Source organism: Vombatus ursinus, unplaced genomic scaffold (assembly GCF_900497805.2).
Source record: "Vombatus ursinus unplaced genomic scaffold, bare-nosed wombat genome assembly UNPS02014807.1, whole genome shotgun sequence".
Lineage (NCBI taxonomy): Eukaryota > Metazoa > Chordata > Mammalia > Diprotodontia > Vombatidae > Vombatus > Vombatus ursinus.
The window spans coordinates 36,835,928-36,850,208 of NW_020954585.1; the positions used below are offsets into that span (position 1 = coordinate 36,835,928).

At 33.9% G+C, this 14,281-nt stretch overlaps 1 protein-coding gene across 2 annotated transcripts in view; it reads right to left on the reverse strand.

Annotated features, from left to right (window-relative positions):
• The window catches only part of EPB41L4A (erythrocyte membrane protein band 4.1 like 4A), a 178,186-nt gene that overhangs the window by 64,363 nt on the left and 99,542 nt on the right, over nt 1-14,281 (reverse strand). For both annotated transcript variants that reach the window (XM_027874746.1, XM_027874748.1), the window contains 4 exons: nt 13,615-13,735; nt 10,570-10,657; nt 2,521-2,609; nt 1,726-1,789 (listed from right to left, as the gene is read on the reverse strand). In XM_027874746.1, the coding sequence (XP_027730547.1) occupies nt 1,726-1,789; nt 2,521-2,609; nt 10,570-10,657; nt 13,615-13,735 (362 nt within the window). The remainder of the gene's footprint in view (nt 1-1,725; nt 1,790-2,520; nt 2,610-10,569; nt 10,658-13,614; nt 13,736-14,281) is intronic.

The window sequence follows — 14,281 nt, forward strand, 5'->3', positions numbered from 1 at the left end:
GATCTGTACTTGATGTTCTGTTGCTTTGATATTATAATTTTTAAGGTGTACTCAGTTCTGCTAGCATATTGTTGAGCGTAGTAGTTTCATATACTTCCTTTTATTCTAGTTTGGTAGTGACTTCAACCTTCTTTTTTATTTTATTGATTTGATTTTTTTTACCTTGTTATATCATAGAGTCTAAAAGATTTTGTTACTCTTTACAAAGTAATAGCTATTGGTACAACCATTCTGGAAAACAATTTGATATTAAGCAAATTGAGTGGCTCAAGCATCCAGTTCTTTCACTTTCTACTGCTAGACATATGCTTCAAGTACGTGACAAACAAAACAAAAAACTCAATCTGTCTATCAAAAAATTTACAGCAGCAGTTTTTGTACTAGGAGACAAAATGGAAACAACATGATGCCTGTTGACTGGAGAAGGACTAAACAAATAAGTTATGGTGCATGAATGAAATGAAGTATTAATGTGCTATAAGAAAGGAAGCATGATGAATACAAAGAAGCATAGAAAGACTTACATAAACTGATACGAAGTGAAATAAGCAGAGCTAAGAAAACAATATACAACATGATTACATCTATGAATATAGAAAAAATAACCACAAAACAATCAAAGATGAATGTTGTAAATTTATAAAGATTAGCCTTGATTTCAATGAAGAGAAATGAGAAGATAAGCTGATCCTTGGTAGAGTTATGCGGAGAGAGGAGATTCATGTGCACAGAACATTGCACGCATCAGATTTTGATGATGTTTTCTTTGCTTTTAAAAATATTTGTTACATGGAATAGCTTTCTGAGATGAGAATAAATGGTATTAAGTCATCAATTAGGAAAAAGGAAAACATACACTGATTGCTTCTAACTATCCTCTTCATACTTGTAGAATAATATATACCCACATATATGAATGGCAATGCTTATTTGTTACAATGAGCATTTCAACAGAAAATAAATTGTCAAGTTTATTTTCTTAGAATTTGCATTGTATTAAACATCAATACAAAACAAATACAGATGGATAGATCTTCACACCATGTTTTTTTTCATCTATCTCATAAACACAGATTACTGCAACTGCACTTCAAGGGAGCAGTATTTTCAGTTGATGATTAAAGGAAGCTCTCACACCCCTACATTCTTTTGCCCAGTTTCCTTAAAACTACCTGCCTGTCAAGGCATGAAACTTCAAGATTCTGGCAAACAAGGTGTCCATTACAAGAATAGTCTAGAAAGGTTTCACTAGGAGTAAAAGCAAATACCAAGCTTTTTCCCACTATAACCATATGTACTGTCTTATATTTCTAAAATTTCCCACCTAGGCCTCAAAATATCAAATACGATATTTCTTTTATGTTGATTAATATACTTTGGAGTAAAATTAGTCCTCCTTTGTATTCTACATACATCTGTGTCCTGATATTCAATATTCCCAAATCAAGAGCAAATTACTGTACTACAGATAATTAATCCCTAGTCTGCTGTATTATAGGAAGATTTTTTTTCCTTGCTAGAATGAGAAAGATTATTTTCTGTTATAATTTCCTGTACACTCTGTACTATTCCTGTTTCTCTGCTTAAAGAAAAAGCTGCCAATATCTATACGTTTTTCTCTCTCTTCTCACAGCTAAAGTAAAAGCAGCTTCATTTCACAGTGCACTTTAAACTGGATCCCAGCAGAACTCCCTCCCCACAACCTGGTATTAGTCATAAACTTACATCTTTTCCCAGCACTCTGAGTTCAAACTGTGTCTCTTTAAAGTGAACTTTTGTAATTCGCGGCCTAAAGAAAGCAGAGGGTTTTTTTTTAGTTTAGTGTTTTTTGTTTTTTTGGTTTTTTTTTAAGAACTAAAGTTACAGAAGTTTAGAGAAAAGTATACAAAGGCTAAAACTTGATGAAGCTTGCAATGAATGCATGGGGGATCCTGTGTTTCTTTTGTTTGGTGGGTTCTTGTTCTTCTCTCAGGCTCTCAAGCCCCTGGACCCCTGATTCTATGCTAGATTCTTTATGTTTCCCTTTCTAGGGATGATGTTCCTGAGATTCTCCACTAAGTGAGTCGTATAAAAACACCCCCACCCCAGCAGCTTGAAACCTATAAGGGCTCTGAAACTCTCTTCTATAAATAGCAGCAGGCATAATGCAAATACTACAGATTTTCCATTCTCTTTCATTCTAAAACCAGTTCGATCTATAGTTTTTGGGTAGTGCTATGTCTCAAATGTGGATTTTGAAATGTCCAGGCTGGGAAGCCCTAAATAAGAGTACTTTCAAGGGCATTCTTGCCAGAAAGCTGTTCATTCTCTGTGCAGGAAAAAGGTAATTTTTTAAATGAACCTTTTGGTTTAGAAAGTAAGGTATTAGAAAATAAAATGTACCTATCTCTACTTGTCAATTTTCTTATGAGGACATTTATCAGCTACTGTTTGAACCCGCTTATTTTCTAGTATTCCTTTCAGAGATAGATGTGTAGCAGATAGACATTATTAGAGATTAGAGTATAAAGTCATACATACCAGAAATATTTCCCTACTAGTTTCTTATTCTTGTAGACAACCACACCCACAGGAGTTAAACCTAAGAAATATTCAGACTTGCCTTCTCCCTGAAAAAAAAAAGTTATACATTTACTACTATGCAGTTCTCTATTGTTTTGAAAGAGCCACTCAAGTGTTCTAAGGATTACTATACAATAAAACTCACAGCACCAGATAATGTTTAATTGGGAAGGAAAACTTCAGAACCTATAAAAAGCATAGTAATAAACTTCTAAACTTTAATTATATTTGCTATTTCATTATAAGAAAACTAGACATATAATCTGACAAGTTTCCATATTGTCTAAATTTAGCTTCCTCATCCAACTTCATGAGACAATTGTGAAGCCGAGTGTTTCAACCAAATCCTCTCCTTACATATATTTAAACATAAATACATGCAACCCATAGCTTCTGAATAGCCACAGTCATTAGACAGTTCTAATCAGTCTCTCTTTTACTTACCTCATGCCCAACCATGATCAATCAACAAGTATTTATTAACCAACTATGCCAGGTACTGTGCTGAGCACTGGGGATAAAAATATAATGAATGAAATCATTGCTACTTGCAAGGAACTTACATCCTAATGAAGGAGTTGGTTAAGTAGGAGGGTAACATGGTGAAATCTACAATTATGGAAAATTACTTTAGCAGCAGTGTATAGAATAGACTGGAGAGTGGGGTAAAACTTTGAGGTGAGAAGACCATTTAGGAAGTTGTTGCAATAAAGGAAAGATGAAGACTGAAGGCAGTAGCTATGTGAGTAGATGAAGGAAGATGGTGAAAGAGATGCACTTTTATACACTAAGGAAAGGAGAAGATAACGAAGAAAGATGTTCAAGATTTTGGAGATGAAGAGAAGAGCAACAGAGGTATCAATGTTGAATGGCTTCAATGTTCTCAGTAGAGGTAATATCATCATCTGAGAGAGAGGCAGAAGGGGGAGATTTAGGAGGCTTGAGAACAATATAGAGAAGGAACAGTATAGCAAAGGAAAACATTTTGTGGGGAGTGAGAGGGAAATCTGTTAGGACACAGAGGGCCCAGTCAAAACTAGATTATAGGGGAATTGTGAGTTGTTGGCATGCTAGGGTGCAGAGGATCCCAAGTTCCATACAAATACCCCATTTTTCTTAGTTTATGGAAATAATCACCTCTAGATTCCCCCACCCAGCCCAGGAATCTACAGAAGGACTCCCTGGAGTTCCATGGAAATCCTAGGATAGACAAGCCTGGGCAGGTCAAGAGTCAAGCCCAGAGAAAGGAATACAAGCAGCCACACCTGGAGCATTCAAGGCAGTCCCTGTGCTCCCACCCTGAGATCTGTACTTCTTAAACCTAGAAGACTGTAGCTACAGGGGAATTACTTTGGGGTGTTCTGGGCTGCCTAGTATGGGGATCCCTGCCCAAGCCTCACTTAAATCATGGCTGGCTGAGTCAGCTTGGTTTAGGAGGGAGCAGCCTGGGGGTGTTCTGTGGGGGTTCATTTCAACACTCCAGAAAACAGAGTCTGAAGCTGACTCACTCCCAAGCCCCCACCCCAGATCTATCCTAGCAGAAAGAGTAGCTTCAGAGTATTGGGGCTGTAGGAAGGAATAGTGTTCAAGCCAAGCTATGAGAGAAAGAACCTGAGCAAAATCTAGCCCAAGCAATTCCTGAAGCCTGTGGTTGGATGCTAGTATGGGAGTAATCCTTGAGCTCATTAGGACAGGAGAAGATCCCCAGGCAGAGCCTACAGCAGGGAGAAATCTATGACAAGAGGGAATTCCTAGGCAAAGACAGAAGCCACAGCATCTCTGCAGTTCCTTGAAGGAGGGACCTAGTATAGGTCATTATTCTAAGAACCAGGCAGGCTCTACCACACCTTGTGTCTTGATCCAAACACAGTCACTTTTTCAACTCTTCATATTTCCCTCCTCCACTCCCCTTATCAAGAGTAATGAAGGAAGCCTCCAATCAACATGAAGCAGTACCTTGGCGAGACTCTCAGGGGATGAACCCTGAAGAAGATAATAACCCTACAACAAGTCCAGGTGAAGCCTTAGAAGGAGTAAAATGACCTCGCCACAAAGATGACAGGAGTATCTCAAGGAACACAAACAGAATGGAAAAACAAAGGAAGGAAAAACAGCAAGAAAAATCAGTGCCTTAGAACAGGCCATGGGAAAACACATTCAAAAACTCAATAACCTGAAAATTAGAATGAACAGGACAGAAAACAGTGACAAAACAATAAATACCAAAACAAAACAAAAATTAATGGACTATCTGAAAATTACAATTTGAAGAAAAAAAGTCTTGATACCATATTGCAGAAAAACATTAATGGAAATTGCCCAGGACTCTTAGAATTAGAGGGCAGAGTGAAAATTGAAAGAATCTGTTTATTGGTCATCTCCTGAAAGAAGTCCCAAAATGAAAACACCAAGGAACATCATAAGCAAATTCTAGAGATTCCAGGTCAAAGAAAAAAATATATTAGAAGTAGCCAAAAAGAAGTTCAAATGCCAAGTACTTACAGTAAAGATTACAAAACACTAAGCAACTGCCACTATAATAAGTGTTAAATCTTAGAATATGATTTAAAAAGGTGAGAGATAAAGGTTTACAACCAAGGATAAAGCTATTTGGCAAAATTAAGCATCATCATTTATAAAGAATGCACTTTTTTTCTTTTTTTTTTGGTGAGGCAATTGGGGTTAAGTGATTTGTCCCGAGTCACACAGCTAGCGTTATGTGTCTGAGGACGCAATTGAACTCAGGTCCTCCTGACTCCAAAGCCAGTGCTCTACTGCGCCACCTAGCTGCCCCAAGAATGTAGTTTTTAAAAAAAATTAATTTATTTTTAGTTTTCAACATTCACTTCCATAAGCTTTTGAGTTTTAAATTTTCTGCCCCTCCCTCCGCACTTTCCTCCCTAAGACAGCATGCATTCTGATATAGGTTCTACATACAAGAATGTACTTTTAATGGAATGGAGGATTTCAAAGTATTCCTGATGAAAAGGCCAAAACTGAGTAGATATTTGGAAATGGAAGTAGAACCACCAAGAGAAACACAGAAAGGCAATTACATTTGTTGGTATATGGGGTATATGAGGTCTTTGTGGTCAATAAAAAACTGGGTATATGGGGATGAATTCTTTGCGTGTTAATAGGAGGATAAAAAACAAATATCTTCACAGAACCTTCATATTTTAAGGATCATGGAAAAAAGTTAAAATGACAGAGAAGGCCTGTAGGTGGTTTTCTTCTGTTTTAATTGTCTTAGGAGAAGTCACACATAAAAGAGGAGAGGGACTCATAATGAGAGAAATCGCTACTGAATAATAGAGCTGAATAAGATGAAACATATATTGCAAATGAATTGGATAAATGAAGATCAAATACAATTATACACACACAGATCTCAGTACAGAAATGTATTAAATTAAAAAGGAAACTAGGAAGAGACAAGGATGAGGATGGGTAGCAAAGATTCTAAGAGGGAGGGCAGGATAGGTAAGGGAATAACTATAAACAAAATAATATTAGATGTTGAAGGGAGAAATATGAAGGAGGGATTACAAGGAAGAAAGAAAGAAAGAAAGTCAATACCTGGGATTGGGAACAAGTTAAGGAGAAGAGTTATAAAAGGGTAAACAGACTAATCCACCTATAAGATCACAAGTATCAGAAAAACGTTGTCTTTTCTATTACTTTCTTATTTGTAAAAAGGGAAGTAGAAGTAAAGAGAGGAAAAAGTTCAAGAGGATAGAATCATGGAAATAAACACTTAACAATTGTACTGGTGAATGTGAATGGTATGAACTCACCCATAAAATAAGAGAAGAGTAGTATGGATTAGAAAGCAGAATCCAACAATAGGTTGTTTACAAGAAACACTGGAAACAAAGATTCACATAGAGTTAAAATGACAAGCTGGAGTAAAATCTATTATGCTTCAGCTGAATTTTAAAAAGCAAAGGTAGCAATCATGATTTTCAAATAAGGCTATAGTAAATATATACAAGATAAAAAGAAATAAGGGGGAAAGTACATTATGCTTAAAAACACCATTGATAAAAAGATAGTTAATATATATGTAACTAATAATATAGCATCTAAGTATGTCAAGAGAAAGCTAATAAAATTATGAAAAATGGATAGTAAAACCATAATATTGTATCCCTTAATGTAGCAACTAAAAGGAAGAAATAAAGGATCTGAAAAGAACTTTTAAAAAAATCAGAGATGATAGATTTCTGTGATTTTGAATTGGAATAGAATGGAATTTACATATTCTCAGGTATATATCTCACTTTAACAAATTTTTTTTTTTTGCCTTTTGGTGAGGCAGTTGGGGTTAAGTGACTTGCCCAGGGTCACACAGCTAGTAAGTGTCATGTGTCTGAGGCCACATTTGAACTCAAGGTCCTCCTGACTCCAAGGCCAGAGCTCTATTCACTGCGCCACCTAGCTGCCCCTACATCTCACTAAAAAAATTGACCACAAAGACCTTGTCCTCCCCCAAAAGTAGAAAAGCAGAATTATCAAATACATCATTTACAATGCAATAAAAATTATATTCAGTAAAATGTCCTTGAAGAAAAAAATAATTATTTGGAAACTAAGTAACATAATTATAAAAAAACTAGTGGGTCAAAGAACAAGTTATAGAAACAATAGGAGATCTGACAAAAGAAAGTGACAATAATGATAAAACATCACAAAACTTATAGGATGCATCTAAAGCATTCCTTAGTGAATTTTAAATCTATAAATGCTTTCATTAATGAAAAAGAAAAAACAAACCAATTATTTATATATGCAATAAAAAAAAACCTGAATAACAAATGAAAGATCCAGAAGAGAATGACAAAGGAAAAATTTGAAAATTAAAGATGTTAAAACTGAAAGACCTTTAAAAGTATAAATAAAACTGGGAGCAAATTTTTCTTAGAAATATTATTAAAATAGATAAACAATTAGCTAACTTGATTTTTTTTAAAAGAGAGGAAAACCAAGCTATTGATATAAAAAATTAAAAAGGAAAACCTACAACAAAGAAACTATTTTTAAAAAGTTTATGATGTAAAATGGATAATCTAGAAGAAATAAATGAATTGTTATATAGTAAAAAATGCCACATTAACCAAAGAAGAAATTGACCCAAAAGGAAAAAAATTCCAGCATTCTATGGATTCACACTTGAATTATAGCAAACATTAAAATAACAAACCAATATTTCAAACTCTTTGAAATAATAAGACTAGAAGGTAATCTTCAATTTATTTCTATGACACAAATATACTATCGATGCCTAATCTAGCGAGAAACAGAGAAAGAAAACTATGTTCTGTATTCCCTATAGTATTATTGCAAAAATTTTGAATAAAATGTTAGCAAATAAGCTACAATATCATATTAGAAAGATTATACATTATGAATAGGATGAGTTTATACTAGGAATGCAGGATTTAACATAAAGAAATCTATAAATATAGTTTTTATAATAAAAACCATGTTTTATATCAATAGATGAAGAAAATACTTCTGACAAAAACAATCACTTTTTATATTAGAAACTCAAGAAAGCACAGGAATAAATGGATCTTTCCTTAGTATAGTAAATAATATTTATCTCAGTCTAAGAGCAAACATTACATGTAAATGAGAAAAATTAGAGGATTTCCCAGTAAGCTCAAGCCGAAAACCAACAAGCCCATTTTCCCCATTAACATTTAACACAGTGCTAGAAATGCTAGCTAAAGGAATAAGAACAAAAGAAGCTGAGGGAATAAATACAGGCAAAGAAATTAAAAATGATCACTTTAGTGACAATAAGATGCTGAAAATCTGAGTCAAGTAAAAATTAATTGAAATAATTAAAAACCAGCACATTTTCAGGATATAAAGATAAATGTATACAAATCATCAGCAGTCCTATATTTAGACAACAAAATGCAGCAGAAAAAAAGTTAAAAAAAGAGAAAGTTCATTCAAATTAACTACAGAAGTTATGTAAGATTTGATAGTGTATTTTCAATATTCACCCAAGGCATATATGAATCTAAATATAAAATATTCTTCACAGAAATGTGGAGTAGTATTAATTTCTCATGGGTAGGTTGTCTACTGCCCAGTCTACTGCCCAGATTTTAACACACATTTGAATATAGAGCCATATTTAAAGATCTATAGACTTATCCAACAGTATTTACATCTGCACAGAAAATACAGACACATAATGATATGGACTTAGAATTGAAAAGGAAGAGGAGAGATGACTGCATTGATTTTGGAAAACTGGAAAGCACTTTTATTGACCTCAAACTCCCCATAACAGCAAAAGACCATATTTTTAATAACAATATTTAATTGGTATTGCTGTATAGCAGCAAGAAATTAAATACTACTCATTGAAGAACTAAGCATGAGGATCACACAGAAGGCGATGGAAAGGCTTGTGGTAGATATGAATAATAGCTACTATTTATATAGTAGTATATATATTTAAAGTTTGCAAAGTCCTTTACATACATTATCAAAAACTGATCCTCCCAACAACCCAGGGAGATAGATGCTGTTATTATCTCTATTTTGAAAATGAGGTAATTGAGGCTGAGATAGGTTAAGTGACTTACCCAGAGTCAGAGAGTGTCTGAGGCAAGATCTGAACTCAGAGCTTCCCGATTCAAGGCCTCAGTCTCTGCCCACTCTGCCAGTGAGCTGGCTAAGACAAGGTACAACAAATTTCCCAAGAGAAACTTCAAAGAATGGGATTAAAAGAATATATCAAAGTATCATATGACAGAAAGAGAAGATGAGCTGGTCATATGGCAAACTGAAGAAATGCCAGGTGGTTCCACTGGAACTCTTAATGTGTCACTGCCGTATTGGGATAGACCCTTCTGTGGAGTACTTTGGGGAGAAAATGAACAAGAGTCCCAAGCAATGGACAGGCATGGATGAGTTGATGTGCATTGTGGGAGGAAACTCCCAAATCAATGAGACCCATTTGAATAAATAATAACTGGAGGAAAAAAGTGCTTCAACTTTAATTTCTTACACCAATTTCTTACTGATTATGTGTGCTCTGATCTTGGAGAAATTTCATAAAACTGCATATCACTGCAGCATTGTATATGGAGTCTACTTAAAAACAAACAGGGGCAGCTAAGTGGTGCAGTGGATAGAGCCCTGGCCCTGGAGTCAGGAGGACCTGAGTTTAAATCCAGCCTTAGACACATAACAACTTACTAGCTGCGTGATTCTGGGCAAGTCACTTAACCCCAATTGCCTCACCAAAAAAAAAAAATTACCACTACTATAACATTTACAGAACCTTTACAACAAAAATTAAAAGAATTAGCTGCTCTTCCTGGTGTTTTATTTCCTATGAAGTGATTTTTGTGAATGTGACCACACAATCAATTTTCTGAAATAGCTTCATATTTTCTGTTCAACACAATCAATGATAGTCAGCTTTATATCTCTTCTGGACACTTTTGACTAGATCCTGAGAATTATTATCCATGCTGTATCTTCAAGCTCAAGTAATTGTCTCCTACTGATAGAAATATAATCACAAACTTTCATGCAAAACTAATTTCTTTTTCCTATGGGTAAGTTTACTTCATCTTCCTTTCCAAAGTTTTGCTATGCATTTGACAAACAGGCATAAAAGTACCCTGTAGCTGCTAAATAGCCTGATTATAGTTTTTTATATATAAATTCGGTGACTTTTAAAAGATATCAGGGGCAGCTAAGTGACACAGTGAATAATGTGCCAGGCCTGAAGTCAGGAGATCTCACCTTCCTGAGTTCAAATCTGGCCTCAGACACTAACTGTGTGACCCTGGGCAAGTCACTTAACCTTGTTTGTCTCAGCTCTTCATCTATAAGATGAACTGGAAAAGGAAATGTGAAACTACTTCAGTATCTCTGCCAAGAAAACCCCAAGCGGGGTCACAAAAAGTCAGACACAACTGAACAATAACAAAAGATATCAGCTTAATATATTTAATGTTAAATAATACTCACATAGACAGGATGAAGGTCAACTCCATACATTTCTAAGGATTTGGCAATTCCCAAGTATTTTATTTCTGCCTCAGAAGGTACTAGACCCCTATATTTTGGGAAGAAATAAATTTATATTAATGGCAGTTACTATACTGCTGAGGAAACTAAAACATTTTAATTCTGTTATATGAAAAGATAATTAGTTTTCATGTCTTAGATTATGTTGTATCATTAGATCTCTCAAACTACGGTTAGTAGAACACAATTTTTAAATCTTTCCGAGTTATTTTTCTTTATCACATTGCTGTTACTATTTAAGTTGTTCCCCTGGTTTTGCTCACATCATAAAACTTCATTAGTTCATAGAAATCTTACCAATTTTCTGTGATTGTCCCTTTCACAATTTATTATAGCACAATAATATTCCATTACATTCATACACCAAAATTTGTTTAGCAAACCTGCCATTTATGGGCATTCTACTTCTTCTAGTTCTTTGCTATAAACAAAAAGAGCTACTATAAATATTTTTGCATATATGGATAATTTTCCTTTTTTTTAAAAAATCTTTTTGGAGTATCAGTTCAGTAGTGGTATCATTGGGGCAAAGGACATGTACTTTTAAAGATTAGTAACTTTTTATTTAGTATTTTATTTTTTCCCCCAGATACATATAAAAACAATTTTTAACATTCTTTTTTTAATTTTAAAATTATTTATTTATTAACATTCATTTTTATAACGTTGAGTTCCAAATTCTCTCCCTTCCTCTCCCACATACCCCACCTCATTAAGAAGGCAAACAATTCAATACAGGTTATACATGTATAGTCATGTAAAACATGTCCATAATAGTCATGTTGTGAAAGAAAACATAGACCAAACGGGGAAAAACTCAAGAAAAATAAAGAAAGTAAAAAAAAATATGCTCCAATCTATATTCAAACACTATCAGTTCTTTCTCTGGGAATGGATAGCATTTTTCATCATAAGTCCTTCTGAGTTGTCTTGGATTATTGTACTGCTGAGAATAGCTAAGTCATTCATAGCTTATCTTCACACAATATTGATGTTACTTTGTACACAACACATTTCACTTTGCATCAGCTCATGTTAAGGCTTTCCAGGTTTTTTGAGAGCATCCTGCTCATTATTTCTTATAGTACAATAATATTTCACCATAATCATATACTACAATTTGTTCAATCATTCCTCAATTGGTGAGCATCCCCTCAGTTTCAAATTCTTTGCCCCCAGAAAAGAGCTGCTATAAATATTTTTGTACACGTAGGTCCTTTCCCCTTTTTAAAAAATTATCTCTTTTTTGATACAGACCTAGTAGTGGTATTGCTAGGTCAAAGGGTATGCTTGGTTTTATAGTCCTTTGAACATAGTTCCAAAGTTCTCTCTACAGAAGGATTGAATCAGTTCACAACTGTACCAATGGTGTATTAAAGTCTCATTTTTTTCCCACATCCCCTCCACTATTTGTCATTTTCCTTTTCTGTCCTATTAGCCAACCTGATAGTATAAGGTAGTACCTCAGAATTGTTTTAATTTACATTTCTCCAATCAATAGTGTAGAGCATTTTTTCCATATGGCTATAGATAGCTTTGATTACTTCATCTGAAAACTGTTCATATCTGATTAAAACTCTGATCTTTAGTTTAATGTAAATCTTTCACTGGAAGTAGAGAAAACAGCACTCAATAATATCTAACCCAAACAAGTATTAAGTCTTCCTTTTCTGCCCAAAGGGTAATTTCATCATATTGCTATATTAAACTTCTAAGATTATAACTCTTTACGCATATGAGCTCAATCATATCCCTGACTCTAGTGGATATAGAAAGTCTATAAAGTAATTCTGTAGCATACCTTTCAAAAGAACCAAAGTATACATCTGGTAGATATGAAATGCTTACAGAAAATATAAATAGTGAAGGCTTTTCATATTCTCTAAGAATATACATCAACAGAACAGGCACTTTGAGACTATCCAAGCTCTCCATCGATAGAAATTCTTTCCTCTTATGTTGATTTATTTTTTGGTACTTGTATGAATAATTGAAATTTTTGCTCTCCATAAAAAAGTATATTTTTAACACGGTCACATTTGGAAAGCTTAAGAAGCATTAAATGTCAACATGGTGATCTCATGATTAAATCATTTTATCTTCTGTATAAAATACAGAAAGGAAAATGGGAATAAGTTGTATCTTGTGTTTGTTCTTCATCATTATTATGTGGTAACAATTAATAGCTAGTGAATGAAAAATTTATATGCTAATAAACATTGACAAACAACAAAAAAAGAATCATTCTCAAAAGCACTAACTTCTCTGCCCTCCAAAATGTACTAACAAGCTTTCTTTGAACATCTTCTCCAGCGAAAACCTAAAATAATGGACTCTGTGATCAAGGTGGAAGACCTTAGTACATGCTGTTATAGTGGCTTTTCCTGATTGCAGTTTAACACCTTGCTCTTACTTCTCACAAAAATTAAAGAACTTGATTCTTTAAGCAAACATTTTGTTATCAAATTAATTCTACAATTATTTTACTTTGTTATAAGTAAAGTTAAATTTAGAAAGTAATAGTGCCTAAGAAGAATGTTTTAGTAAATGTAGTTCTTCCCCCATTAACAAAGTTAATCTGTAGAGATGATTTAACCAAAATAAGTGTAACTGAATTATAGCTTCAATACTGCAAGTCTTCTCTCAGAAGTTCTATTGATGGAGGGCATGGATAGTCTAAAAGTGCCTATTTTGTTGATGTATATACTTACAGAATATGAAAAGCATAGTCTTATTTCTGGTTTGTTGCTACTTCCTAAATATAAAGTACACTTACTTGTGGATGATCAAAAAACATTTAATAGCAAACATTTATACCAAGAAAAGAAGCAAAAAGTAATGCAAAGAAAGGAATTTCAGGAGTTTAAAATAAGAATGAGTAATTTGTCATGATACTGGTATACACACACATGCACACACACATACATATATACTAAGGTTTCCTATTCTATAAGCTGTTTGTATGATATGAACATTATTTCTTACATTAGAGTTTTGTGTATTCGTTCTATGGCATCTTCAAGTTCTTCCTTTTGATCTGGAACAAATCGGTACTCAGACACATATCCTGGAGTGTGCTTATATGGGTCATAATCTCCAAGTTCAGCTACAAATAGAGAAAAACAATGTCATTTTCCACTTCTACCTCCAAATTTGGAAATACACATAAAAAAGTTATTTGTCAGGTTGCTTAGTTATTTTCTTCAAATGCTTCATTATGTTTTTAAATTCATATGAAAATGACTAAAAAATTTCAAGTAACAAAGATTCTGGAGGTAGGTATCACACTTAGCACAACCAAATTCCTGGTTAATAAACATGAGCTAAAACCTTGCTTTCCCAAAGTTTGCATTTGTAATGCAACTTTTACTGAATTTATTTTAGCATACAGTAAAGAAATAATAATCAACTAAAGTTTAGAGATAATATACTGGAAAAAGTTTTTTTAAAATCTTGCTCAGCATACTCTGACAACAAACATTATCACATGGAACATGTATTAACTTGATTCACTAATGTCATCTTGAATGACAATTCTCTAAGATTAAAAACTGTGCTACTTATAACTCCATGGAGATGAATAAAGAGGAAAATTGAAAATAAGAACCTCAGTCATTTAACTCTTGGTGTGGTGGAATTAGCACTGACTCCA